General features: G+C 36.1%; 1 protein-coding gene across 1 annotated transcript in view; it reads left to right on the top strand.

The window, feature by feature from the left end:
• Positions 1–25,110, top strand: part of RSBN1 (round spermatid basic protein 1) — a 45,560-nt gene extending 20,450 nt beyond the window's left edge. The window contains exons 3-7 of the mRNA XM_045801475.2: positions 11,446–11,583; positions 11,894–12,036; positions 18,342–18,509; positions 19,762–19,870; positions 20,512–25,110. Of these exons, the coding sequence (XP_045657431.1) occupies positions 11,446–11,583; positions 11,894–12,036; positions 18,342–18,509; positions 19,762–19,870; positions 20,512–20,982 (1,029 nt within the window). The 3' untranslated portion in view covers positions 20,983–25,110. The remainder of the gene's footprint in view (positions 1–11,445; positions 11,584–11,893; positions 12,037–18,341; positions 18,510–19,761; positions 19,871–20,511) is intronic.
• The last annotated feature ends 1,975 nt before the right edge of the window (positions 25,111–27,085 follow it).

Here is a 27,085-nt window from a genome sequence, read left to right as displayed (position 1 = left end):
TTGTCTAACCTCTACATAGTGCAGGTGTTTCAGAAAATCACTTTGGGTTGATAATTGATAATTATTCAGGAGCTTGTCTGTTCTTAAGGTTTCATAAGGCTGCCAGTGGACCCTCAACATTGTCTGGGAAGCTTGCTGCTTTTCTTTGGTCAGCTTGCTTGTTTGTTCTTCATGAAGACTATTCAAACTCTTTATCTATATACATCTTTTCTGTATTCCCTCCTGTTAAAATAGAAAGAAATCCCACCTCCTCCTCAAAAGCTAATCTTTCACCTGTGTTCTAGATTCCACTCCTCACTTTGCTTAGGATTGTCACAAAATATACATAACAAAATTACTGTTTAACTATTTTTAGGTGTATAATTCATTGGCATTAAGTGCTTTCACAATGTTATACAGCCATCACCATTATCCATTTCTTGAACTTTTTCATCATTTGAAACAGAAACTACCCATTTGCTTAGGATCTTTATGCACCCCACCCCTTTAATCTTTTCCCTCTCCATTCCCATGTAAAGTGCAAATTATAGTAAGTGAATTCTTTATGTTTCCTTCATTTATAATAAAATACTAAGCTTTTTTTTTTTCTCCCCAGAAGTAAATCTTTCTTCTGAATTTGTGGTTTATTATTTTTATGCACCTTCTACTATCTTGCTATGCATGTATGAACATAGACTATATAAAACTATTTTGTGTAATTTAACACTTTATAAATAATATTTTGCGAGTATCATTCTACAGATTGCTTCATTTCAACATTGCCTTAGAGAATTATGTTGATATACGTAACTCTAGTTCATTCATTTTAACTGCTATTTTTAGTATTTTGTTGTGTGATTATATCACTGTTTATTCTCCTGTTCTTGTACATTTAGGTTGTTTACAGTTTTGTAATATTACAGTGTTGCAGTGGGAATATATGTAGAGGTACCCTCTATACATCCCAGGTAGCCTATACATGTGTGCCCTGGGATTTCTGTTTGCCTTTTTCTCATGTTCTGAGAACCCATGACTATTCTTTGACTGAATTCAGTGATTCAAATGAGATTTCACATGTTTAAAGTCTTTATCCTACCATTACATTTTTTGGGTAGTGCAGATAGGTGGCATTCTCTGTTGGAGATCATTTTCTTGAGATTTATGAAGGCATTTTCTTGAGATTATAAAGGCAAAGTGTCTTTATTTAAGCTTCTAGTACTGCTATTGAGAAATCCAGTATCATAATGATTCCTGATGTTTTTAGGTGGGTTTTTTTTCCCCCTCTCTGGAAACTTATTTTAAAACCTCTTTACTGCAGAATTTCAGAATACTGAGGATAATGTGCCTTGAGATTTTTTTTTAAATTGGCTTTTGTTTTTAATTTACTGTGAAATATTTCAGACATACATAGAGGTATGAAGAGTAATAAACACCTATGTTCTAACTACTTGGCCCAAGAAATAAAATTTTAGCAATACAGTTGAAGACCACCTCCAACCCACATGATTTTCTCAGATTTCATTGGTATGAGCCCTTTTATATTCACTCTGATGAGTATTTAGGCCTTTTCAGTATAGAAATGCATATCCTTTTGTTTGGGTAAGTTTTGTGTATTTCTTTCTTAATTTCCTTGCCTTAGTGTTCCCTGTTCTTTTTTCCTGAAACTTGTGGATTGGAATTAGGCCTCCTGACTGAACCTGTAAATTTTTCCTATCACTCCTTTTATTTTTCTTTGTCTTTTTGTTCTACTTTCTGGGGAGATTTAACTATCTTCTTTCCCTCCTGTTGATTTATTTCAACTAATATTTTGAATTTAAGACCCTGTTTTTTTTTTTTAATTTAAATAACTTATTGTTTCATGGATGCAATATCATCTTTCATCTCTTTGATGGTATTAATAATTGTTTTGAAATTTTCTTGTAGTTTCCTCAGGTTCTATTTTGTTTTAATCTTGTTTATTTTCTTCAAATGTCTGGTGATCTATTTATATTGGAATATATGTTAGTATAAAACAGATTAGAAACTGCGGACACATAGGTGGGATTGGCCCTTTGATGATAAGTAGGGAATCTGGCCATATCATTGTAAGAAAAGCTCCAAATATCAACATTTAGACATCTTTTCTCTGGGGCTTTTAATTTCTACAGCTAAGACTCTACTGCATTTTTGCCAGGGGAGTAGAGTAGATTATATTTCTGTTTGCTAGAATTCTTGGAGTTGAACTGTGAGTTCATTGTTCAATATATGGAATTTCACTTAATTGTCGGTTGTCAGTATAATGGCCTTCTTTCATATTTGTGCCTGGTATCTATATTTTCCATAGTCTCTTTGGCTCACTTTCTCCGCAAGATAGGGTAAGAATGTGGGATGGGGCAGGGAGTGGGGAACATAAGCAGAGGGATCTAACTAATTCTTATACAAATTTTAAATCCATCTTCCTAGTTTTTAATTCCATGCTTTGTCTCCCCCCTTCTTCTTCTTAGCCTTTCCATTATTCTGCAGCACAAACTGACTTTTTGGTTATCTTCTATGTAGGTACTAAGTATTCAAAGTTCTCAGTTGGCTAATTCCCCTGTACACTTTTCCCCTTGTAAAAAATGGTTTGCTAACTTGTATCTGTCATTTTTTTTTTTACTTCTGTTCTCTTTGAGCTTCTGGGATTTATAGCCTTCTGTTTTCCTCTCACTTGAGTGGGTTTTCCTACGGAATAGACATAAATCTTTTGTTCTGTCTGCCATGTTTAAATAGCAGCCCTCTTCACCTTTTCACCTTTACCAGATTCTTCCCATTAACATTAAGACATCACACAAAAGAAGACTTAGATGGAAAGATATATTTTTGGATTAAGAAGAGCCAACATCAAAATGATAAAAAAGAAAAGCAGTGGTGGGGGAGGGCCCTATCAGATACCAATACAGTCTAAAGATTTAGTGATTAAGTAAGTGTATATTGGTTTATGAACATTATTCAGTAAAACAGAAAATTAAGTCTAGAAATAGGCCCAAATACAAATAGGTACTTGATACATAAAAATGATAGTATCTCAAATCATTGATGGCAGAGAGATGATAGTGTTGGGACATCAGGGTATTTCAGGGTATTTACCTAGAATTCATCTTGGTATCCATATCCCTGGATACCAAGATAAATTCCGAATGAGATCAAAGATTTAAATGTGGAAAATGGAGACATTAATGTAATCAAAGAAAACATGGAAGAACTCTTTCATAACTTTGTAGTTCAAAAGGTCTTTCTATGATCAAAACAAAATAAAAATCACGGTCAACACCGTCAAAAGACAAGTTTTGAAAAACTGTATACATTTCACAGAGGATTAATCTTTCTAAATTATTAAGGGTTCTAGAAGTAGATAAGAGAAATAAATACTTGTAGCCCAATTTAAACATAAGCATTATGAGTGGATAGTTCACAGAAAAAGAAATACAAAAGACCCTTTAATCTCTTATTTGAAAAGATACACAGCTTCATTCCTAAGAAAGTAAAATTAGAACTACTAAGATGGTAGTTTTAACTTACCAAATTAGTAAAAATCCAAAAGTTTGAAAACAGTCTGTTGGTCTGTGGGATGATGTCTTTCTTACAGTGCTAGAGGGAAAGTTCATACAACCCTATTGAGGGTTGCTCAGTCTTTCCATTTAAGAGAGTTCTCTCTTGATCTTATTTTCTCCTCTCACTACCAGCGTTTTTTATTTTCACAGCCTAATTTCTTGAAAGAATTGTTTACACTTGCTGTCCACATTTTCTCATCTCTCAGACTACTGATTTTGTTTCTGTCCTCATACTTTCTCTGAAAAACCTCTCTTGCCAAGGTCGCCAATGGGCATTTTTCATCTTCATCTCACTGAAGTCTCACAAACGCTTTGACCAAACTTCTTGAAATATTTTCTTATTTTAACTTTTATTATGTCGTGCTGTCTTGGTTTTCTTCTTAACCTCCTTTGGTGCTTTTTAAATTGGGTCTTCCTAGGCAAAGACCCCTGCTCTCTGAACTCTATATATGTTCTGTAGCCAGCGACTAGGATTTATATCCTCAGTCCAAACCACTTGATTTCATAGCCCGCTACCCTTTTGACATACCCACATGGGGGTTTTAGAGCTACTTGGTATTAGTTCCTATTGCTCCTGTAACAAATTACCATAAACATAGTGCCTTAAAACAGTGCGTAGTTTTAGTTTCTTACGTTCCGAAGGCTCTGAGGGAGAATCTGGGTTTTATTGTGTGTTTTTTTGCCTATTCTAGCTTCTGGTACCCTCCTGTATTTCCCAGTTTGTGGCCCGTACCTCCATCTGTAAAGTACATCACTCCACTCTGCTTCCATCATTGTGTCGCCTTCTCTGCAAATCTCCCTGTGCCGCTGCCTCCGAAGGGTGCCTGTGATTACGTTTAGGGCTTACCTGGGTAGACTAGGCTACTCTCCCCATTTCAAGATTCTTAATCTACTACAACTACAAAGTTTTTTTTGCCGTATAAGGTGATGTTCTCGGGTTCCAGGGATTAGGACCTAGATATCTTTGGGGGCCATTATTCAGCCCACCACACAATTGAAGCTAATCATGTTCAAACTTGAAGCTACCACCTTCCCACCCAAACCTGCTGGTCCTCTAGTAGAAACAGTGGTTTCTCTATCTCTTTGCAAAGGTCAGAACCGGGGAGACATCTTTGGCATTCCTTCCTCTGCCCTATCATATCCAGTCTGTCTCCAAGTCCTGGCAATTTTAACTCGTGGATATTTTTCAAACCTTTTTTTCTTTATCATTTTCTAATCATCTCCACTGTTAGTAACTTCGTTTATCGTTTTCTTATTTGGAATATTACAGAAGCCTAAGTCTCTTTCAGTACCCCTCTGAGAAAATGAAACAAATACAAAAACACCAAGCCCCCTCTGCCCTAAAAAAGACAAAGGCAAATTGATAACTTTCCTTTTACTACTTGAAAGGATCTTAGTGATTCCCAAATCTTTAGTGTAGTCTTCAAGGCTCTCCTGATCCAGCTACAGCTCATTCGTCCAGCCTCATCCTTATTTTTTTCTTTTGCTTCCTGTGTTTAGCATCATTAGCTTTCTTGTAGACCTTGAGAAGGGTGATTCTTATGGGGTTTTGTTTCTCTTAAACTTGTTTTACATATTTCAACTCCATGTTACTTTGAGGAACACTTTATTCTCTAAATCGGGATCCCTTGTTCTCTTTCACAGTGTCTTATTCCATTCTGAGGACTTGTCACAGCTTATAATTAAATGTTTGTTTAGTGTCTACCTCTCCCTGCAAGACTAGACTGGAAGCCTCCAGGGGCCAAGAGTGGGTCTGGCTTGCTATATCTGTGGTTAGGACAGTGTCTGACGTAATATACGGTAAACTTTCATTCAGTGAATGATACTGACTGTCCTATAATTCCTGTTTTTTATTTAAAATTATATGAGTCTGCTCTTCTTTTCTACTTTGGTCTTTTCAAGTTAAATAATTTCTTCACACTTTTTCTGATTTATCTTGTTTTCAAGTCACTAATCATCTTAATTGTTTCCTTTGCATGTGCTCCCTTTTCAGACTTCTAAAGCTCAGAGCAGGAGCTAATACTCCAGATGTCATCTGTGCAATACGGAGTATTGTCTCTCTTAGTATAGAAAGTACAGGCATACCTTGGGGATATTGAGGTTTTGGTTCCAGACCACCATAATAAAGCAAGTCAAATGAATTTTTTGTTTTCCCAGTGCATTATAAAAGTTACGTTTGCACCGCACTGCATAGTCTGTTAAGTGGGCCAGTAGCAGTATGTCTAAAGAAACAATGCATATACCTCAATTTAAAAAAATACTCTATTGCTAAAAAATGCTAACTTCCATCATCTGCGCTTTTGGGGAGTCAGTCTTTTTTCTGGTGGAGGAGGTTCTTACCTCAATGTTGATGGCTGCTGACTGATCAGGGTGGTGGTTGCTGAAGGTTGGGTGGCTTTGACCATTTCTTAAGACAGCAGTGAAGTTTGCCACATTGATTGACTCTTTTCACAAACAATATCTCTGTAGCATGTGATGCTGTGTGATAGCATTTTACCCACAATAGAACTTCTTTCAGAATTGGAGTTAGTCCTCTCAAACCCCGCTGCTGCTTTATCAACTAAGTTTATGTACTATTCTAAGTCCTTTGTTGCCATTTCAACAATCTTCACAGCATCTTCACCAGGAGTAGACTGCATCTCACGAAAGCACTTTTTTTGTTCATCCATCAGAAGCAGCTCCTCACCTACTAAAGTGTTACCATGAGATTGCAGCAGTTCAGTCCCATCTTTAGGCTTCACTTCTAATTCCAGTTCACTTGCTGTTTCCACCACACCTTCAGTTACTGCCTCCGCTTAAGTCTCGAACCCCTCAAAGTCATCCATGAGAGTTGGATTCAACTTCTTCCAAACTCCTGTTAATATGGATATTTTGACCTCTTCCTATGAATCGTGAATGTTGTTAATGGCATCTAGGAATGATGAATCCTTTCCAGAAGGTTTTCCATTTACTTTGCCCAGACCCGTAAGAGGAGTCACTATTTGTGGCAGCGTATTATACAAATAAATAAAGATTTGACAGTTGAAATGACTCTTTGACCCATGGGCTGCAGAATAGATGTTGTGTTGGCAGGCATGAAAATAATACCAATCTCACCACCCATCTCCATCAGAGCTCTTGAGTAACCAGGTACATCAGTGAGCAGTAATATTTTGAGAGGAATCTCTCTTTCTGAGCAGTAGGTCTCAACAGTGGGCTTAAAATATTCAGTAAACCATGTTGTGTAAGCAGATGTGCTGTCATCCAGGCTTTGTTGTTCCATTTACAGAGCACAGGCAGAAGAGATTTAGTGTAGTTCTTAAGGGCCCTAGGAATTTTGGAATGGTAAATGAGCATTGGTTTCAACTTGGAGTCACCAGCTACATTATCTTTTGATAAGAGAGTCAGCCTGTCTCTTAAAACTTTGAAGCCAGGCACTGACTTGTCTAGCTATGAAAGTCCTAGATGGCATCTTCTTTCAATATAAAGCTATTTTGACTACATTGAAAATCTGTTGTTTAGTGTAGCCACCTTCATTAATTATCTTAGCTAGATCTTCTGGAGAACTTGCTGCAGTTTCTGTATCAGCAGTTGCTGCTTCACCTTGTGCTTTTCTGTTACGGATATGGCTTATTTCTTTAAATCTCATGAACCAACCTCTATTTACTTCAGACTTTTCCTTCTGCAGCTTTCCCACCTCTTTCAGCCTTCATAAAATTGATAAAAGTTGGGCCTTGCTCTGAATTAGGCTTTGGCTTAAACGAATCTTGTGGCTGGTTTGATCTTCTGTCTAGACCACTAAAACTTTCTTCATATCAGCAGTAAAGCTCTTTCTTATCATTGTGTGTTTCATGGTGGTGGCACTTTTAATTACCTTGAAGAAATTTTCCTTTATTCACAAGTTGGCTATTTGGTGCAAGAGGCCTAGTTTTTGGGCTGTCTTCGCTTTTGACATGCCTTCCTCACTAAGCTTACTCATTTTTAGCTTGTGATTTAAAATGAGAGACATGCAACTCTTCCTTTCGGTTAAACAGAGACCATTGTAAGGTTATTAACTGGCCTGATTTCAGTTTTGTTGTGTCTGAGGGAATAGGGCCTAAACCTGAGGAGGAGGGAGAGAGATGGACGAACAGCCAGTCAGTAAAGCAGTCAGTACACATGCAGTATTTATTAAGGTCGCTGTCTTATGTGGGTACAGTTTGTGGTGTCCCAAAACAATTACAGTGAGCACTGATCATCATAACAAATACAGTGATAATGAAAACGTTTGAAATACTGTGAGAATTACCAAAATGTGACACAGAGACACGAAGAGCAAATGTTAGAAAAATGGTGCTGATAGACTTAACTCTTGGCAGAGTTCCCTCAGACCTTCAGTTTGTAAAAAATGCAGCTACCTGTGAAGCGTAGTATCTGTGAAACATAATAAAGTGAAGTGTGTGCTGGTATACAAGATACAAAACAGGCCAAACCACTGTAACAAAGAGGTGTCACATACAGTTGCCAGAACAAAATCGAAGTTTCTCTCTTGAGTAGCAAGTCTGGAGGTTAAGCAGCTCTGTTTTGTTCCATGATGTCATCCAGGATTCTCCTTTCCTTTTAAGTTTTGCCAGTCCCTTTGGTGGTGGTGTCTGCGTATTTGAACCTGGCTCTCAAGAGACAGAAAGAGGAAGTGGAGAGCAAGCTGCTTACTTACAAAGGCATGCTCTGGAAATTGCATATGTAACTTATACTAACATCTCATTGGCCAGAACTTAGTTCCAGACCACACTTGGCTGGAACTTAGCTTATTGGCTATATGCCCAGGAAGTTCTGTTTCTAAAAAGAAGAAGGGTAGAATTAGTAGTTTGCTTGTTTGGCAGCTCGGTGTCACACAGTTGGTTCATGTTGAATTTCTGGTCATAAATGCTGTCCATCTTCTAACTTGTGCTGTTAATTATTTAAATGCATTATGAACTGTAGCATTTATGAACATTTTTTACACATGTGATAGATACTGTTAATCAGCTTTGCTATTACTACTATTTTTCCTTGGCCACAGTTTAATGTCTGATTATTACGTTCTTTCTAGACACAGGATAAATTGTAAATTTATAATATATATATTTAAATAAAAAATAATTCAACAATTCCCTCTTTTTAATTTAACTTTCTTTCTCTTTCCAAATAGGAAAGGATGCTTTATATTTATATTTATATTTATATTTATATTTATATTTATTCATGTCGCATACTATTTATCCCAAGTGTTCACATTTTTAAGTTGTCTTAAAGTTCAGTGCTATCGATTAAATTATTGCTAATTGTTTAAATTAGGTAACTTCAGGTACTGTGATATAAAAATATTCAGTCTTGGGTGGCTCAGTCGTTAAGCGTCTGCCTTCAGCTTGGGGCGTGATCCTGGCGTTCTGGAATCGAGCCCCACATTAGGCTCCTCCGCTGGGAGCCTGCTTCTTCCTCTCCCACTCCCCCTGCTTGTGTTCCCTCTCTCACTGGCTGTCTCCCTCTCTGTCAAATGAATAAATAAAATCTTAAAAAAATTCAGTCTTACTTTGTATGTAAAATTTAAAGTAGTGTGAATTCCTTCAAATTTATAATGCATTAAGAGTTGCATAATCTCAAAGCTAGCAAAAGTGGCACATGGCAGTGTACTTTTTTAGAATTAGTCTTGAGTTTTGTAAGCTTTAAATTGTGACGTGTCTCTAGGAGAGTTCTCACATAAAATGCCACTGTTCTGTATTTTTGAAAATCTATCTTGGTAAAGGAACTTCTTACAATTGGGAATAGTGGGGGGGAGTTTTATGGGGGGACTCATATTTGTTATCCCTGAAAGCATGCAATTCCCAGAACTTGTATTGAAGGTTAATTCCCAGAACTTGTATTGAAGGTTAATGAATCTGCTTCAGTTGTTTTAGGGTGCTTGGCCTAGAAAGGTTAGAATAATGCTTAGAAAAGCTTTCCTAAGTGGAAAAGCTTTCCTTATCTTTGTATCCCATGATCATCTTCTTTTCCAGTCTGTCTCGCCTGGCTTTTCATAGCATGATGATCGTACAAATGAATGGAAGGTAACTCATAAAAATATATGCAAGGTGACTTTTGTCGTGGGTGGTTGCTGCTTAATGATTACATAAGGTGATCTTGGGAAAGATACATAAGAAATTAAGAAATCCCTGATATTTGAGAACAGGAGCTAAGACCTTTTTTTTCTGTGTGTATTGTGTACGAATAGGGGTGCTATTAAATTATCTACAGAAAAAAAATAGTGGGTTCTGAAAATGCTGCTAGAGAACTAATAGTAGAGAACTGTGTAAGAAATACTAGATTGTCATTTATGCCTTGTATTGAGGCAGAATAGGTGGTATTTAAAACAACAATTGAATCTTTTTTTTTTTAAGATTTATTTATTTTAGAGAGACAGAGCGTGTGTGGCGGGGGGAAGGGCAGAGAGAGAGAGGGAGGGAGAGCATCTCAAGCAGACCTCCCCGCTGAGTACGGAGCCTGACTCAGATCATGACCTGAGCTGAAATCAAGAATTGGTTACCTAACCGACTGAGCCACCCAGGCACCCCTATATTAGGTTTTTCAATCTAATCTGCACCTTAACTAAGGTAGAGAATGCTTGGTTACTGATCCAGGGTGGAAATTCTGGATAGAATTAAGCATTTTTAGTCTAGTCATCTATGCATGGATCTGTCTTTACCCTTGAGAAACATTCATTTTAAATTAGAGATGGGAAGGGCACGTGGGTGGATCAGTCAGTTAAACGTCTGCCTTCGCTCAGGTCATGATTCCAGAGTCCCGGGATAAAGCCCTACTTTGGGCTCCCTGCTCAGCAGGGAGCTTGCTTCTCTCTCTGCCCCTTACCCCATTTTGTGCTCTCTCTCTCTCAAATAAATAAAAATATAAAAAAAAAATAAGTTGGGTGTGGGAATATAAGAAAATACAAGAAATAACTTAGAAGAATAATATCAGATTGTATCAAATCAATTGGTAGATTCCATTTACTTTTTATTTAAATTCCAGTTAGCATACAGTGTACTATTAGTTTCAGGTCTACTAGTAGATTCCATTTGAATGCTAGGATTCTCTGGGCTACAATTGGTATAAAATATGCCCTCAGTTCACTAGAGAGTTGATAGAAAATGTCTGTGTGCTTGCAGGTAACATTAGATTTCAGAAAAGGAAAAGATCATGAAAGGTGATCAGGAAGGCTTCCAGAAGAAAAGTCTTGAAGTGATGTTTGAAAGATAAGATTTGGGTTGACAGAAAAGAGGACAGTCCAAGTAGGGCAGATTTAAGAGAAAAATCATTGCAGGTAGAAGTAAGTTTGGCGTAAGTTGAGTAGACAAAAAGATCAGTTTGCCCGGGGTAGAGGATCTTATATGCAAGTAATTGGGAGGGAGATTGGGTTTGGTAACAGTTAAGCCTGGTATCTGGCCTGATGTGAAGGTTTTCACTAGGGAGTACAGAATGGATATGGAAGATTAATCTTGACTTTGGTCTTTTTTTTTTTTTTCTTTGCCCTACCAATTTTACTGTTTATTTACTGATTTTTTTTCTTAAATAAAGATCACTTTGTTATTATTATTGTTATTATTACTTATTTTTAGTGTTTACAAAGTACAAAAATCATTCTCAGAGAAGTTTAAGTATATCTTAATGTCTTCCATGTTTCTTTGAGATGTTGGGGTCATAGATTAACTTGCTCTTTGAAATTTCTGTTTGTGGCGCTTATCATATTAATGTGTTTGTCAGTGTGCTAGGGCACCTTTCTGTAACTATGGACTTTATACAAGGTACTGACCATTGAGTTCTTAGTATGTAGAAGAAAGAGCAACAATGGAAACAATATTCTAATTCTTTAATTATATTACAGTGTACTTCAGTCCTTTCTCCCCCCTCTTTCGTTTTATCTCAGGTCAACAGGACATACTGCTGTGGCACCTACCGAGCAGGTCCCATGCGGCAGATAAGTCTTGTTGGAGCAGTAGATGAAGAAGTTGGTGATTATTTCCCAGAGTTCCTTGATATGTTAGAAGAATCACCATTTCTGAAAGTGAGTGTTAATGCCAATTATTAGAGTTCTGATCATTACTGTAGTGGACACTTTCTATTAAAAAGTATTAATATTAGATTAATCTTGTCTATTAAAATTAAATTTTATCCAATGTTTTGAATAGAAATGTTTAGGAAATTATTGGTTCAGAATTTTACATATAAATTATCTAATATAGCATTTATTTCTTCATATACATATACAAAGTAAACTTCCTAGAGCTTTCTTTTGGTTTGGGGTAGTAGAGAGTTAACTTGTAAATAGTAAAAAAAAATTTTTTTTTAATGTGACTAATTCATCTGACTTCTAGATGACTTTGCCCTGGGGTACGCTTTCCAGCCTCCGACTCCAGTGTAGGTCCCAGAGTGATGATGGGCCGATCATGTGGGTAAGGCCGGGAGAGCAGATGATCCCTACAGCAGATATGCCAAAGTCACCCTTCAAAAGACGACGGTAAACATTTATTTTTCCCAAATAAGGAAAAGCATTTTTTAAAAGTTTGGTTGCTTATAAAAGTGATTGAGACCTGGGCACCGTTTGAAAACTATTTGTCTAGATTATTTGAAAAGCTATCTTAAGTAAATCTTCAGTGGTCAGTTTCTCAGTCCAGTTTACATTGCATAGTCATCAGAGTGAGGCATCCTTCTAAAAAAGCAAATTTAATTTTTTCCTATTTTCTTAAAACCTGGGTCCTAACTGCCTGCAAGATAAAAGTTCAAACTCCTTTGTGTGGCTGTAAGGATCTTTCATAATCTGGCCCCATCAGTAATTCTAGCTGGATCTGTTTCTAGTCTGTTCCAGCCATGCAGAGTTCAGTTTTCAAACTGTGGTCTTTCACAGCTCTGTACTTTTGCACTGTTCTTTTTACTTAGAATGGCATCCCCCCCGCCATCTTCCTCTCTCCCTGACAAACTCTAAATAAATTTTCAAAACTAAACTTGGATGTTACTTCCTTTGTGAAGCTTTACTTTGTTCCCATAGACAATTAATTGTTCCCTTCTCTGTGTTTACACATCATTCTGTTCATTAATGATCTCTTTACATGTTTTTTGTTTTTTTACTAAATTTTGAGTTCTGAGGACAGTGATTGTGTTTTATTCTTCTCAGTCTCCATGACCCATAGACAGGTGATCAGTAGTGTTTGCTGAATGAAACCAGTAATGTATATCTCCTATAGTAATTCATATGGGGCTAACATATTTTGTGTTACAGACACTTAAAACAATGTAGATTAATTTATTCTAGTACTATGAAAAATATCTCAAATAAGAGTGAAAATAATTTATATTTCCTTAGACTATGGAAATAACCCCAAATAAATATCCAGGAGTGAGTTTATTTATTTATTTTTAAAAGATTTTATTTATTTATTAGAGAGAGAGAGCAAGAGAGAGCAGGGGGAGGGCAGAGGGAGAGTGAGAAACAAACTCCTTGCTGAGCAGGGAGCCCTACCGTGGGGCTCAGTCCACGGACCCTTTTAGCTTAACCGACTGAGCTACCCAGATGCCCCCAGAAGTGAGTTTTAATGGACTAGTCTAGACTTTACCTTAAAGCTTACAGGGAATGATGTTAAAGCTAAGTATGGAATAACCTTAGGTACTTGAGATACTGCATGAAAATACTTTGTAAAAAATATATATGAATGCAAAGTGGTGGCATGGTGGAACCTGGCAGGAAACTACTTCTGCGTGTTGCTTAGACCACGGCAGTTTTTGTGTATCATGATGGTGAGTCGGGAAATCCTAAATTCTTAAGTACCGTATACTTTTTTTTGTTCTATAATTTTTCCAAAAAGGAAATGACCATTGTTTGTTTCCTGATTGTTACAAACTTTTAGAAAACTCAGATAATAGAAAAAAAATAAAAAGGCAGAAAATACCCATAATCCCACCTATTTAGGCATATTCACCTTTCAAATTTCAGTCCGTATTATACTCCTAAACTTTGTACACAAATGAACTCATTCTTTACATGATGTTTACTTAACACTTGGGTTTTGTTTTTTTTTAACCCCATAAGTTATGTGTTATATTAAGATGCAGCTATATCACCATTTTTAAATTACTGTGTTCTCACTGAATGGTTGTATCAAGATTTACTTAACCAATTCTTTTTTAGTGTAAATTGCTTCCAATTTTTCAATGTAAACAGGACTTTGACAGTGCTACGCTGGAGCCAGGCTCACAGGGCCATTATTAGCCTCCCAATTCCACATTGAATGAGGTCACATTAGTTGCTTGAAATTGGCCATGTTAGGAGTATTTATACCACAGGAATAAGCAAATCAGCTATAATCAGCTATCTTTCCCTGAAGCCGGTTGTTAGGAATGTATAACACATCACTGATTGTGGGTAGCTGGCTGGCTGGTTGGTACGTAGGTGGATATATATATCTTTGTGCAGATGCATGTTTATTTTCTTGGTACAAATTTTAAAGGTGCAGAGTATATACACATTTCTAAGTTGGTCCAGAAGTGTACCAATTTATACTCCCACGCAAATAGTAGGACAGTACCCTTTTCCCCATACCCTCCATTAACATTTTTCTTTAAACTTTGTTGATCTGATTGAACAGAGATGTTTCATTTTAATTAGTTTTTCTTTGAGGGATTTGTATTTCTTCTTTTGTGATTCCCCTTTCATTTTACCCATTTGTTTACTGGGCTGTTTTTCATTTAAATTCTCTTTTTTAATGACTACTAACTTTTTTTTATGTTGCAAATTTTCCTGCTCATTTTTTTTCTTTTAGCTTCAGTTTTTTCTTTACTCACAGTTTTGAGTTTGGTCCCCCTTCCCCCCCCCCCCCAGTTTATTTTTCTTTACACACTGATCTATATTCCTCTGAGGTTTCTCTCCTAGTGGCCGACTTAGAAACTCCTTCTCTCACTGAGTATTACAAAATATTCATCTACATTTTCTCCTGGTACTTTTGTGATTTCATTATTTACATGTTTTACTTACCTGGTATTGATTTCAGGACAGAGGGAGACATTCATCTTTTTTTCCAAGTAGTTAGGCAGCTGTACCAACATCATTTACTTAATAATTTATTTTTTATTCACTAATCTGAGGGACTATCAAATTTTATTTTTATTGGGGTTAAATATTCTTGAATAAGGCATTCAAAAGCACTTTGAATTAGAATGAATAAATCAGAACTTAAACACGCATGTCATCTTTTTGTGTTAATGAGAACTCTTTATTGCTGAAAATGGTGGAATCAATGTGAGAAGCTATCTAGTTATCAAGGGCACTGCTAATGAAGATGATCTTTGAATTTATGGACTTTAAAGTTAAATACATAAAGCACAGGGTTTTAAAAAATGAAGATGATCTTTGAATTTATGGACTTTAAAGTTAAATACATAAAGCACAGGGTTTTAAAAAATCAAATGGCACAGTGAGGTTTGTAATGAAAAGTCCTGGCCACCTTTCCCAGAGGCAAACACCTTTTTACCGGAGACAAAAGACCATTTCTGTTTTTAATGCCTTTTGTTTTAAGACTGTGGCAGGAAACTTGTCAGTTTCTTGGTATGATGGTAGGGACTCCTTCCTGTTCTCCAAACAGTTAAATTACCCTTCCTTTGCCCTCCTTCCTTTCAGCTCTTTGCCTGCTGTCCTTATACATTGTTGAGGTTAATTCATATTCTTTAAAACCATAATTAGGTTTTATATGCTTTGTCAGTAGGTGTATTCTACAATTTGAAAGTCAGTAAATGGCATTTATAACATTATGGGAAGGTAAGTTTACTGCAAACCTAATTAGTAGGTTAAAAATTTGTATTCTAAAGTTCCAATGTTATGTTAATGTTCAAAGGGATAATATACAAAAGGATCTTTCTTTCCGGTATTTCACCTAGATACTGAAAATCATGTACATTTTAATTAGTTTCATGTTTGGATTGTGCGGTTTTTTTAAGAAAATTGTTCTGTTTTCCTGTGGTTCTGATTTACCCCTCTTTTGAAGGGGGACATATACTTTTCTTGACCATATCTCTAATATTTTGTATTCTCTTTTTTGCTCCAAATATATTTCTTTCTTCTAGAATCATACTTTCTACTATGACTATGACTTGGGCTTTTTTAATTAGTCTTTTTTTTTTTTTTTGAGAATATTGATAGTTACCTTGGATTCTGTGCTTTCGTTGTATGTATTCTCAAGAATCCAGAACTTTAGTCATACTGTCTACTCTAATACATCATTTTTTTTTTTTAACCTGGAAGTCTTTTGGAGCTCTGTGTTCTCTTCAATGTGAAAAGCTTACTTCACAGTTAATAACCTAGGACTTCCCACTTAATGCATTTCTACATTAACCTATAGTGTTGTCTTCCTAGGCTTATTTCCTTCTCTTACTTTAACACATTCTCAAGTAATATTCTAACAAAAGGAAGGTATTCTGAATCATTCTATGTGTGAAAAATTTTTTCTCTCATTAAATAGAATTGATAGTTTAGCTGGATTCCAGAGGATGCATTTTCCCTTAAAACATTTTGTCTTCTGGTATGTAATATTGTTTATGAGAAGTCTTAATGCCGGTGTAATTTTGGGGGTTTTTTGTAGGTAATCTTTCTTTTCCTCTCTGAAAGCTTAATTTCACAGTGACGTATTTGGGTCTTTCATTCTTATTCTTATATTTAATCCTTTTTGTTGTTTGGTAGGTCCCTTAAATTTGAAAGATTCATGTCTCCTTTTATTTCTGGGAATTTTTCTTGCTTAACTGCTTTGGTAATCTCTTCATTTTCTCTGTTATTTCTTTCTGAAACTACTGTTCGTTGAGTAATAGATCTCTCATTTTGATTATCCTCATATTTCCTGTTTTTTTGATTTTGATTTTGGTGCATTCACTTGATTTTTGTCTTTTAACCTTTCTTTTGAATTCTTACATTATAGCATTGTTTATTTTGGTCTTTGTCAGTCTGCTACAGGCTATCTTCGCATAGTTGGTGATTTGTGGTTGACGTATTCGTACTTAGAAATAAAGCTTTGGGCTTACTGTGTGTTCTATTTATATTTTAGTGAGGCTTGTCACTAGGTAGGTTTCATTGTAGAGTTAATAGGCATAGAACTGGACATTAAAGAATATGTCCACATGCCAGAGGATTACATTAGTTCTATTAATATGGTAAGTTCAGTGTCTTTAGAGAAGAACACGAAGGGGTTTTTGTTGTTGTTTTGTTGAAAGTTTATCAGGATGCTTTTGGCTACGAGCAACAAAAATCTTGATTCAAACTGGTTCATAAAATAAAATGTTATCCCATGTATCAAGTCCAGAAGCTTGGCTCTGGGCACTATATATGTGTGTGTGTGTATATATATATATATATATATATATATATATATATATATATATAGTCAGTGACTCAGTACATTCATCAAGGAGTCAGGTCTTTTCCTTTTGTGTGCTCTGTCATTCTCTCTGCCTGGGCTTTGTACTCACAATGGCTTTCTTTATGGTTGCTGGATGACTTTTACCGTTCTAGGCACATATAGATCTGGTTATACGCAATAGAAGAAAAAAGTATCTTTTCTTTTACTTCTCTTTCAGGGGCTTGGAAACTTCCCAAAAGTCTCCTTAGCAGATTTCCTGTCTTAACTGCTGTCCAGAATCAGTTCATGCCCATTTTTAAATCAGTCACCAGCAAGGGGAATGCACTTACCATAATTTGTCAGGATTCATCAGGATCTAGCTCTGAAGCTTGTAAATGAGGTCCTTTACAGGGTAGGAGCAGATACCTAATGAGAATCAGAGTTTTGTCAGGGAAATAAATCTGAGAGATGGATACTGGGGGGTCAGTCATAGTCTTTTCCAAGGGGGTAGGTGCCTGACCTCATTTTACCCACAGGGGTGGCAGATGACTGGTTTATTTGCAGAATTTCACTTTAATTCCCCATTTTTCAGCCTTACCTCATTTCTATCTATTGTCATCATTATACCTGGCCTTTTTTCTTTCTCTCCCCCCACCCCCTTGCCTCTTAGGCTTCTCTAAGGTCTTTTGGGCAGGCCAGGTGCCTTTTTAGTTGCCATTCCTTTCATGTGTATTCTAGGCCTGTGACTTTCTCTGCTCAGTTTTATTAGTCTAAGACACTTGTAATCATTTTCTATCTTCCAGAAATTTGTTGATATTGTTCATTAACTAATTGATTTCCTTTGTTGGTTCTTATTCATTCCTTTACTATCACCTTTATATTATTATATTTAGAAATTTTTTAGCACATAAAAAAGCGGAGATAATATAATGAATTCTCATGTATTCAGTATCAACAGTTACCAGTTCATAGCCAGGTCTGTTTCATCTGTACTCCTATCCATTCATGCATCTCCTCTCCCTTACCCCTGCCGTAGTAGTTTGAAGCCTTTTACTTTCATTTTAATGTAGAAGGAAATCGTGCTCATGCTCAGTTTGCCATCTTGAATCCAGTCGAGTAGAATGTTTTGAGAGTTAAGATGACTCAGGGTAAAGAAACATACAGCCTTGAACTTTGAATTGTGTTCTATGTTGCTAGAAACCTAAATTTTATATATTCCAACACTACACGAGCCAAATCAAAGACACAGCTTCTATATTATCATAACATCCTGAGGGAAGAAGGTAATCATAAAAAACACGACAATATAGTATGTTAAATGCTTATGATCAAAATCATTGAATCCTTATTAGTCCTGGTCTTATTAAAAATTTGATATTTTAGCAGGCTTTTTCACCTTATTGCTGTTAATACTTTCCCCCCCTTTACTTCACAACCAAATCAACTCCAGATCAATGAATGAAATTAAAAATCTCCAGTACCTACCTCGGACCAGTGAACCCCGTGAAGTCCTCTTTGAAGACAGGACAAGAGCTCATGCTGACCATGTAGGTCAGGGGTTTGACTGGCAGAGTACGGCTGCTGTTGGGGTTTTGAAAGCTGTACAGTTTGGTGAATGGTAAGTTAAGGGAACTCAACTGCAAGGTTGGTTAATGTTGTCTGAGAAAATGTGGACTCAATTTAAAAGGTTGGGAAATAACTTTCTTAGAAATTGTGGTAAAATACATATAACATAAAATGAAAATGAAAGATCTGAGCCATTTTTTTAAGTTTACATTTCAGAGGTGTTAAGTATATTTACATTTGTTGTGAAGCAGATTTAGAGAACTTTTTTGTCTTGCAAACCTGTAACTATATACCCATTAAACAATAACTCCCTTTCTCCTCTCTCCCCAGCTCCTGGTAACCTTCATTTTACTTTCTGTTTCTGTGAATTTGACTACTTTAAATACTTCACATAAGTAGAATCATACAGTAGTTTTTTGGGGACTGGCTTATTTTTGTTAGCATAATATCCTCTGGGATCATCTATATTGTACCATGTGTTATAATTTCCTTCCTTTTTAAGGCTGAATAGTATTCCATTATATGTATATGGCACATTTTGTTTATCTGCATTCATTCATCAGTGGACGCTTGGGTTGCTTCCACCTTTTGGTTGCTATGAACAAATATCTCTTCATGTCTCTGCTTTCAGTCTTTTTGGCTATACACCCAGAAGTAGAATTGCTAGATGATTTGATAATTCTACTGTTAATATTTGGAGGAACTGCTATACTATTTTCCATAGTGGCTGCACCCTTTAACATTCAGTTGGAACCTGAAGCTCAGAGCATAGAATTTAGCTTATTTAAAAACTGTTTTGTTTTTCATATTTATAACTTCAGGGCCTTCAGTATTAGAATAGAGTTTGATCTGACCTTTTTTAGAAGGATAGTTCAGTCACAGCTCGACAGTACGTATTTCAGGTACATCATTCAGCTCTTTTTCCCTCTCTACTTCGGAAACTGAAGGCGTGATACTCATGTGGCTGATACGTTTTCTCTCCACTTCGTTCCATCCTGATGATGACATTACAGGGTGGCCTGGAAATGGTGGGCAGAGTGGTGAGAGGATGCAGATGGAACTAGTTTAGAATGAAACTGTTTTTAGTCATTGTTATTTTGATTTTGTAACAACTAATCTAATTTTCATTTTTTAAAACAGCTTTATTGGTGTTTTATTTATTTTTTAAATCTTGATTAAAGAAGCAGATACACACTCTGTTTGTAGGAGCTGTGGGTCTATTTCTAGGCTAGTAGTAGCAGTTCCAGGAATAGGAGAACTGAAAGTTGTCATCATTTTCTAAAATTTGATTTTGTTAATCTTAGGAGTGACCAACCTCGCATAACCAAAGATGTGATTTGTTTTCATGCTGAGGATTTTACTGATGTTGTACAGAGACTTCAGTTAGACCTTCATGAACCTCCGGTTTCCCAGGTAAAACTCTTGCTTTTTTATTATCTTTCGAGTGAGATAATAGAAATAAGTGCCTGTTACCCATTTTATTTTGCATTTGATCTTATAGTTGGATGCATGGGATGGTAAATTTAATTTTATTACTATTAAAAGCTGTGTGTGGAGCGTGTTGAAATCATTAAAACAGAGCTTCCCAAGCAGAATGCTTGAGATCCCTTTAATCTTCGGGATGCCAGGCGGGCCCAGATGGTCAGAGGGTCTAGGCTGCTCAGTTCTGGCTGCAAGCAGTCTCAGCTGACAACCCCATTGCACTGTGTGCCTTCACCTGCGCACAGGAGGTTGAAAGACACAGGAGCAGATAAATGTTGCTCTTCTGTGTGGCAGAGAATCCATTAGCGGTACCTAACTGCATTTTGAAATAGTTGTTTAAATGATTCCTTAGGCCATCCTGACTTTAACCTGTACTTTGTTACTAGAGAGTAGTAAATACGAGTAAAAGTGTTTCCCAAACATTACAGGAAATTTTAGAAAGTTGTCTATTATTTAGTATTGCTTGGCTTTAATTTGGCCTTACTACTGTTTTCCAGTGTTAATTCTGATATTTTATTTGACTAAATTATTACATATTTTAAAGTGTCATGCCACTTTTCTTTTCTTTGCAGTGTGTGCAGTGGGTGGATGAAGCTAAACTAAACCAAATGAGGCGAGAAGGCATTCGTTATGCTAGAATTCAGCTGTGTGACAATGATATTTACTTCATCCCTAGAAATGTCATTCATCAGTTCAAAACAGTGTCAGCAGTGTGCAGCTTAGCTTGGCATATAAGGCTTAAACAGTACCACCCTGTTGTGGAAGCCACTCAAAACACAGAAAGCAGTTCTACCATGGACTGTGATTTAACTGGAAAGCGAGAATTAGAAGTTGACTCGCAGTGTGTGAGGGTAAAAACTGAATCTGAAGAAACATGCAGAGAGATGCAGCTTTTGACAACTGCTTCATCGTCCTTCCCTTCATCGGAACTTAATCTACAGCAAGATCAGATGACTCAGCCTATTCCAGTTTTAAAGGTGGAAAGTAGACTGGACTCTGACCAGCAACACAATCTACAGGAACATTCGAGCACTCCTGTGTGATATGTACATATTCAAACACATTTTTTAACTTTTTTAAATTTTGATGTGAAGTTATAGTTTTATAACTGGCTTAAGTTAAGTTTTATTGGAGAAATCTTGCCTATAATTCTATAAAGAGAAATGACATTCCACAAATGTCAAGCATATCTTTTTTACACAGATTATGCAAAGTTAAGAGTTGTATCTTATCCCGTTAGTACAGTATGTAATAGTGGGTCTGCTGCTACTTTCTGTTTTAAGGTGTGAGGTAACAATTCAATCTCTTCTTCAAATCAAACTGAGAATTCTCTGGAGTAACAGATTCTTATTTGGTAAATTATTCACTTCCCTTAATTTTATCTTGCCTTGTCTCTTGCCATATTTGCTGTTTTTATGGTAGAAGATCAGATTTATGCTTTGGTACTTGTGTCTTTACGGCACCGATTCAGTTTCTACAGTAAAAATGGCATAGGTTGCAGGGAAGAGTTCTTGCATCTTGTACTCGGGCGAGTAAGTTCCAACCACAAAGAACAGGTAGTTTCTAAGGAAAATTCAGTGGCTCTCTGGTTTCTTAACAAAAGAGAAAGCACAGCACTTTCTGATCCAAACTGTCTTTTTTGTATCTGTTATTTAAAGCCCAGTGGATATTTCAATTAAAAATATCTAAAGATGAATAGTCCTTGGTCATTCATTGTCCATGGTTCATTAATCTCTTCTAGAATACATGGTAACTATGGAAGATAATTGGGTAAGAGAGATAATGTTGACATGATACTCCATCATTCTGCTACCTAGCATCCTCACACTTTGTGTGGATACTTTTGCTTCCTAAATTGATCACGAGTATCAGACTTAGAGAATGATATCAATCTTTCTGATGAGACTGTCATATTTTGTGCATGAAACTTAGGAAAAACTGTTTTTGTCACTTGGCATCAACCTTTTCATGATAAAGATCTGTTGAGACACTTCAATTCACAGTTTTAACTGGTGAATACTTGGGTTTATTTACTATTACTCTGTGTTGCTGTGATCTGATAAAGAATATGGCACTAGACTTCATCCTAGAGTTTCAGGTAACCTATTGCTTAGTGCCTGAGTATTTAAAAAAAAATTTTTTTTTCCAGGCACAGTTCATATAGCTAGTGTAGTCTTAACTTTCTATTATTTTAGAATGTTAACATGATACACATTTCACTTTCTCTTAGTTAATAGGCCTTTTGTTCATTAAAGGAAGAGTATTCCCCACACCTAAGACCAGATTCTTGTATCTACCTGGTTATTGTGCAATTTGGAGATTTTTTTTCCTGGAGGGTGAGATTTGGAATATTTACATTAACATAGGCAAAAAAAAGATGCTGCTTTCTTATGTCTGTCACCATGAAAACTTAGCTGCATCTTTTGAAATATCAAATATGAATTTTCTCTAAAATATTCTGAAATAGGCTAAATCTTATATAAATATTACTTTGTGCAATATTGTTGTGTAGTTAAATGCATATTAGCAAAGTATAGAGGTCACTGTGTAAACCGATAGAAAAGTAACCATCAGCAAATACTGCAGTGATTAGTTAGAATCTGTATTATTCCTTATATATATGTATATGTATGTATTCTCTGTTACAAAGGATGAAGACAAATAGAGAAACATTTCAATGTAAACCATTTATGAATTGGAAGTGATGTTGGTTTTAGTTATCTTTGTAAATAAGGTAATTAGAATGGTATGAAAAGTAATGTGATTATTGCAGGGGTGTTTTAAAATCTTGGGTATAAATTCTAGGGTAAATTCTAGTTTATCAAGACTAGTTTTTAAAGGGACCTGCCTTTGAGGGTGTTTTTTTTATTTTGGAGGGGGGAGGGGTTAATCACAAAAGTATGTGGATTTGGGTTTTCTTGTTTTTGTTTTTCTGTCCAGAAGAATTTCATAGAGCTTTACTAGGCTGTGCAAAGTAGAATTCTTCTCAGGCATTTGCTTTTTAAAATAATCATGAAGAACAAGGTTGTTAAAGCAAAAACTTTTTTTATTTTTATTTTTCTTGTCTTCCAAGATCCGATTTCCCCATCTCCCACTTGCCATCCAGCAGATGCCATCTGTCATCTAAGCTGGTCATTACTAATAAGGAGACTGTCTCCTGACAGCCAGCACTGTGTATAATCACTCAGGAACCAGCGGATCTGCAAAGACCTACAATCAAAAGCAAATCCCCATTTTCCTTTTATAAAACATTCTACCCTCACCTCCAATATAAACACATTAAAAGAGTATACAAATGTTTAAAATCATGTACTAATAAATTCATTGTATGTTAGAATTGCAATAGAATGGAGAGAGAAACATTTAGCTAGTGATGTATCTGGAAACTGAATGTCCTATGTGAGTATTAGATTTAATAGCATGCTTTAAAGACTGATGAATATAAAAGCTCAAGTTTTGAGTTCCTTACTGCTTTCAAAGTTGTATCCTAGTTTAGTGATACAAATGATTGCAACTTTTCTAAATCTTGAAATTATTTGGTTTGGTGGAGTGAGGCATGGAGCAATCTGGCGTCTTCTGATTTGTAAAGTAGTGATGGCAGTGAAGTTGTAACTGAAATTTAAGCTGATCTTCCTTTTTGGTATATTATCTGTTGTGCCAACTCTTTGAGATTACTTGCAGAATGTGGCTGTAAGTTTGAGTATTTTGTGGAGCAGAGGGATATCTTAAAAATGTGCTTATGGAAAGGACCCAATAAATGAATATTCCTAACTTAGTCACTAGAATGATTTTATGGTATTCATAAATAAGGATAAAAGTCTTCCCCCTGCCCCAGAAGTCATTCTGTATTACCAAGATATGCTAGGAGTAGGAGTATGATTCAGAGGTATCCCAAATTCATAAAGCAATAATAATAAAAACCTACATATTAGTTTTCCCCTCCAAAGTTTTAACTCTTTAAAAATGAATTCCTAAGCTTAATTGTTTTTAATTTGCTTATTCAGTACTTAGAATTTGTTTCACTGGTACTTTATTACTTTTAATTAAAAACTCGAAAGGTGCCCTTTCCCCTTGGAGACAGTTGGAATATCAGTTGACTAATATTACAAGCTCTTGTAGGGGAAAATGGAGCTTGTAAAATAAAATCCTTTACCAAACCTTAGGAAAAGATGTCTTGCACCATCTTGCATCAGTCTTAATAGGCATAAAGTTCACACTTAATGCCTGGAGAAACTTTTGCTTATTGCCTTTCCCTCTATAAATAGTGTCTAGAATAAAAACTAATTTAGAAACGAGACTCCAAGATTCAAGAAAACCCTTAGTGAATATATTCTTGGTCATTAATATTAGCCCATTATATTTTCATCTGTATTTGCCATTAAAAATTTATTTGCGTTTATACCTTTAGGATAATTGAGTTTGTGTCTTTCTAATCTATTTTATCATTGCTACAGGTTTAAAAAAAAGGAGCCTTTCACTAGTACATGGCAGAAATTCATATTTCTGCTAAGTTTTTTTTAAACAAGTAATAGCTGTATTTATTGGTCATGCAGTAAGTAGAGGAAATGTACAAGACAAATGTTTTTCTTTAGCACATAAGGGACCTATCCTCATCCTGAAAGTTTGTTGCTTTAAAAGCAAGTATCTCCATAAATATTATGGCCTTCCATTTTCTTCATAAATTTTTTATGATCCACTTGTGCATGTAGTTGAGACCACTGTCTCTTAATATAGCACTTTTCAATTCTCTAAAGAAATACTTATGTACTACTTCTATCACGTTGTAAATTTTCATGTAATAGTGTTTTCTGTGACTAAACTCCATTTTGATTGGCAGCTAAGACTTTTTTTTTTTCCTGTGGCTTTAATTTATCTAAGAGGTCTTTGCATATAGATGAAATGTATAATTTGCCTGGCGGACTATTTGCGTTGTGTGGCCTTAGTTTGTTTATTGACATTAACGAGTGTTTTAAAAAGGTTTTTAATGAATAGTCTTAAATCTAAATTTGTGTGAATAATAATCCTTTTAACACAGTGCTTTTTTGTAGCTGTCTAAGTGTGTTAAATTGTTAAGCTATTTCTTTGTAAAATAGGACAATGGAATGCATAGAGGTTTTTTTTTTCCCCTGTAAAGTATTTTTTTAATAAACAAAAGTCTGATTTGTCCTTTACTTAAGTTTCATGAGCAAATGAATAGTACATGTGAATTCTAGCTACTTGGAACCTGTTTTTAAAGTATTAATCCCCCACTTTCTATGTCCCGTCATTTTCTAATCTTTTAAGAAAATTTTGTCTTTTCTTTCCGAAAGAAAGAAAGAAAGAAAGAAAGAAAGAAAGAAAGAAAGAAAGAAAGAAAGAAAGAAAGAAAAAGAAAAAGAAAAAAGGTCAGAGGTAATGGGGAAATTCCATCATACGGAGATGCAACTAGTTTTGTGAAGAAGAAAAGCTAAACTTGGCATTTGTGGCACTTGTGCCTTCTGATGCTTATATCTACTTGAGAGGACAATCTTAAATTTTTAATCTGGTGATGTCCATATTTCTCAAAGTACATGCAAGTAGTGTTAAATGAAGATGGTGAATAAACATTTTGGATGTCATTGATGTATTTTTTTTTTTTTTTTATAAATTCTTTTTTTTTTTTTTAAAGATTTTATTTATTTATTCGACAGAGAGAGACAGCCAGCAAGAGAGGGAACACTAGCAGGGGGAGTGGGAGAGGAAGAAGCAGGCTCATAGCGAAAGAGCCTGATGTGGGACTCGATCCCGGAACGCCGGGATCACGCCCTGAGCTGAAGGCAGACGATTAACCGCTGTGCCACCCAGGCGCCCCTGGATGTCATTGATGTATTAAGTGACACAATGCAATGGATTTTTTCCCTCATGACTTTTGTGTGAACTTCTCTTTGAATTTGCTAAGCCCTGAGACCTTGGTTCTGATTAGGAAAAGAAAAGGAAGGGAACTAATGTTTCTGAGTAACTGCCGCAGGCCAGGCACTTTCTAGAAGGGTATCTCATTTAATCCTCACAGCCTTTAGTATTTAGTAGGAAGGTACAATAAATACAGGTGAGGAAACAGGCTTGTTAGGTTGAATAAATTGCCTAAGATCACGCAGTTCTTTAATTGGAGCAGGGATTTGAATGCAGTTCTTGGTTGAAAGCCCATGTGGCAGCCTTAGAAAGCACTGAAAACTTGCCGGAAAGGGGCACGGGGAAGATGATTTGCTACTTCCTACTAGTCCATAATGCAACTTACCTGATTTCAATTCTTCCATGAATCCCCCCCCCCCCAAAGTCTCTGTGCGCTAAGCAACGAACTAAAATGCTTGTAATTTAGGTCTTAAAGCAAATATTAAGATAAATGACTTTTTCATTTGTCACTTATCCATTTTTTTTGTTTTGTTTTAAGTTGGCCATTTGTCCTGAAACCCAACAGAATTAAAGGGAAAAGCTGTCAGGAAGCAAAATCAGAAGTGTGCAATATAAAAATAAATCAGGCCTGGGTGAAATAATTTTTAATTAGTTCTGTGGAAGTTACTTTTACTTAATAGCTTTTTCCTTATCAGTAAAATGGGACAACTTCACCTAACCCCGATTTAATAGATAAGACATTCTTAAAACTTAGAACCGCATTTCTTAGGCTTTCTGAAGTGGTAACTGGTGTGACCATTATCTATCACAAGCTTTGCCTGACTCAAATGCTACATGCTGGGCAAGCAAGGACACTGTTTCAAGTGGAGTGGGAATGGCCGTTAGGCGTCAGTGTTCCATTAATGGCCAAAATACCGTGCAGTATAGAAGAGGAAAGCAGCTTAAAACTTTACTATGGTATTCTTAAATACTTTAGGGCGCAACCATTCCATTCTTCTGACCTCTATCAGCCTGCTTGAATTCTTAACCTAGAAACAGTTCTTCCGGCCACCACCTTCCCCTATCCCTATTCCCGAAAATTGCCCTGGAACTACCCCCAAGCCTTCCCTCCTCTTCCCTTAGCCTCCAGCCCCCAGAAAGCTTAAATCTCAGAGCAGTTGAGGGGCGGGAGAGGAAGCGAATCACTAAGCCACAGCCAAACTCGCCCTTCGTCCGAGGACGGCGTAAATTCAGGAAAACATCCGTTCATTCAGCCAAGACTGAGAACCTATGTGCCAG

The sequence above is a fragment of the Ursus americanus genome, chromosome 12 (assembly GCF_024610735.1).
Source record: "Ursus americanus isolate L20-20 chromosome 12, mUrsAme1.1.p, whole genome shotgun sequence".
NCBI classification, from domain to species: domain Eukaryota; kingdom Metazoa; phylum Chordata; class Mammalia; order Carnivora; family Ursidae; genus Ursus; species Ursus americanus.
This window is presented reverse-complemented; position numbering and strand designations above follow the sequence as displayed.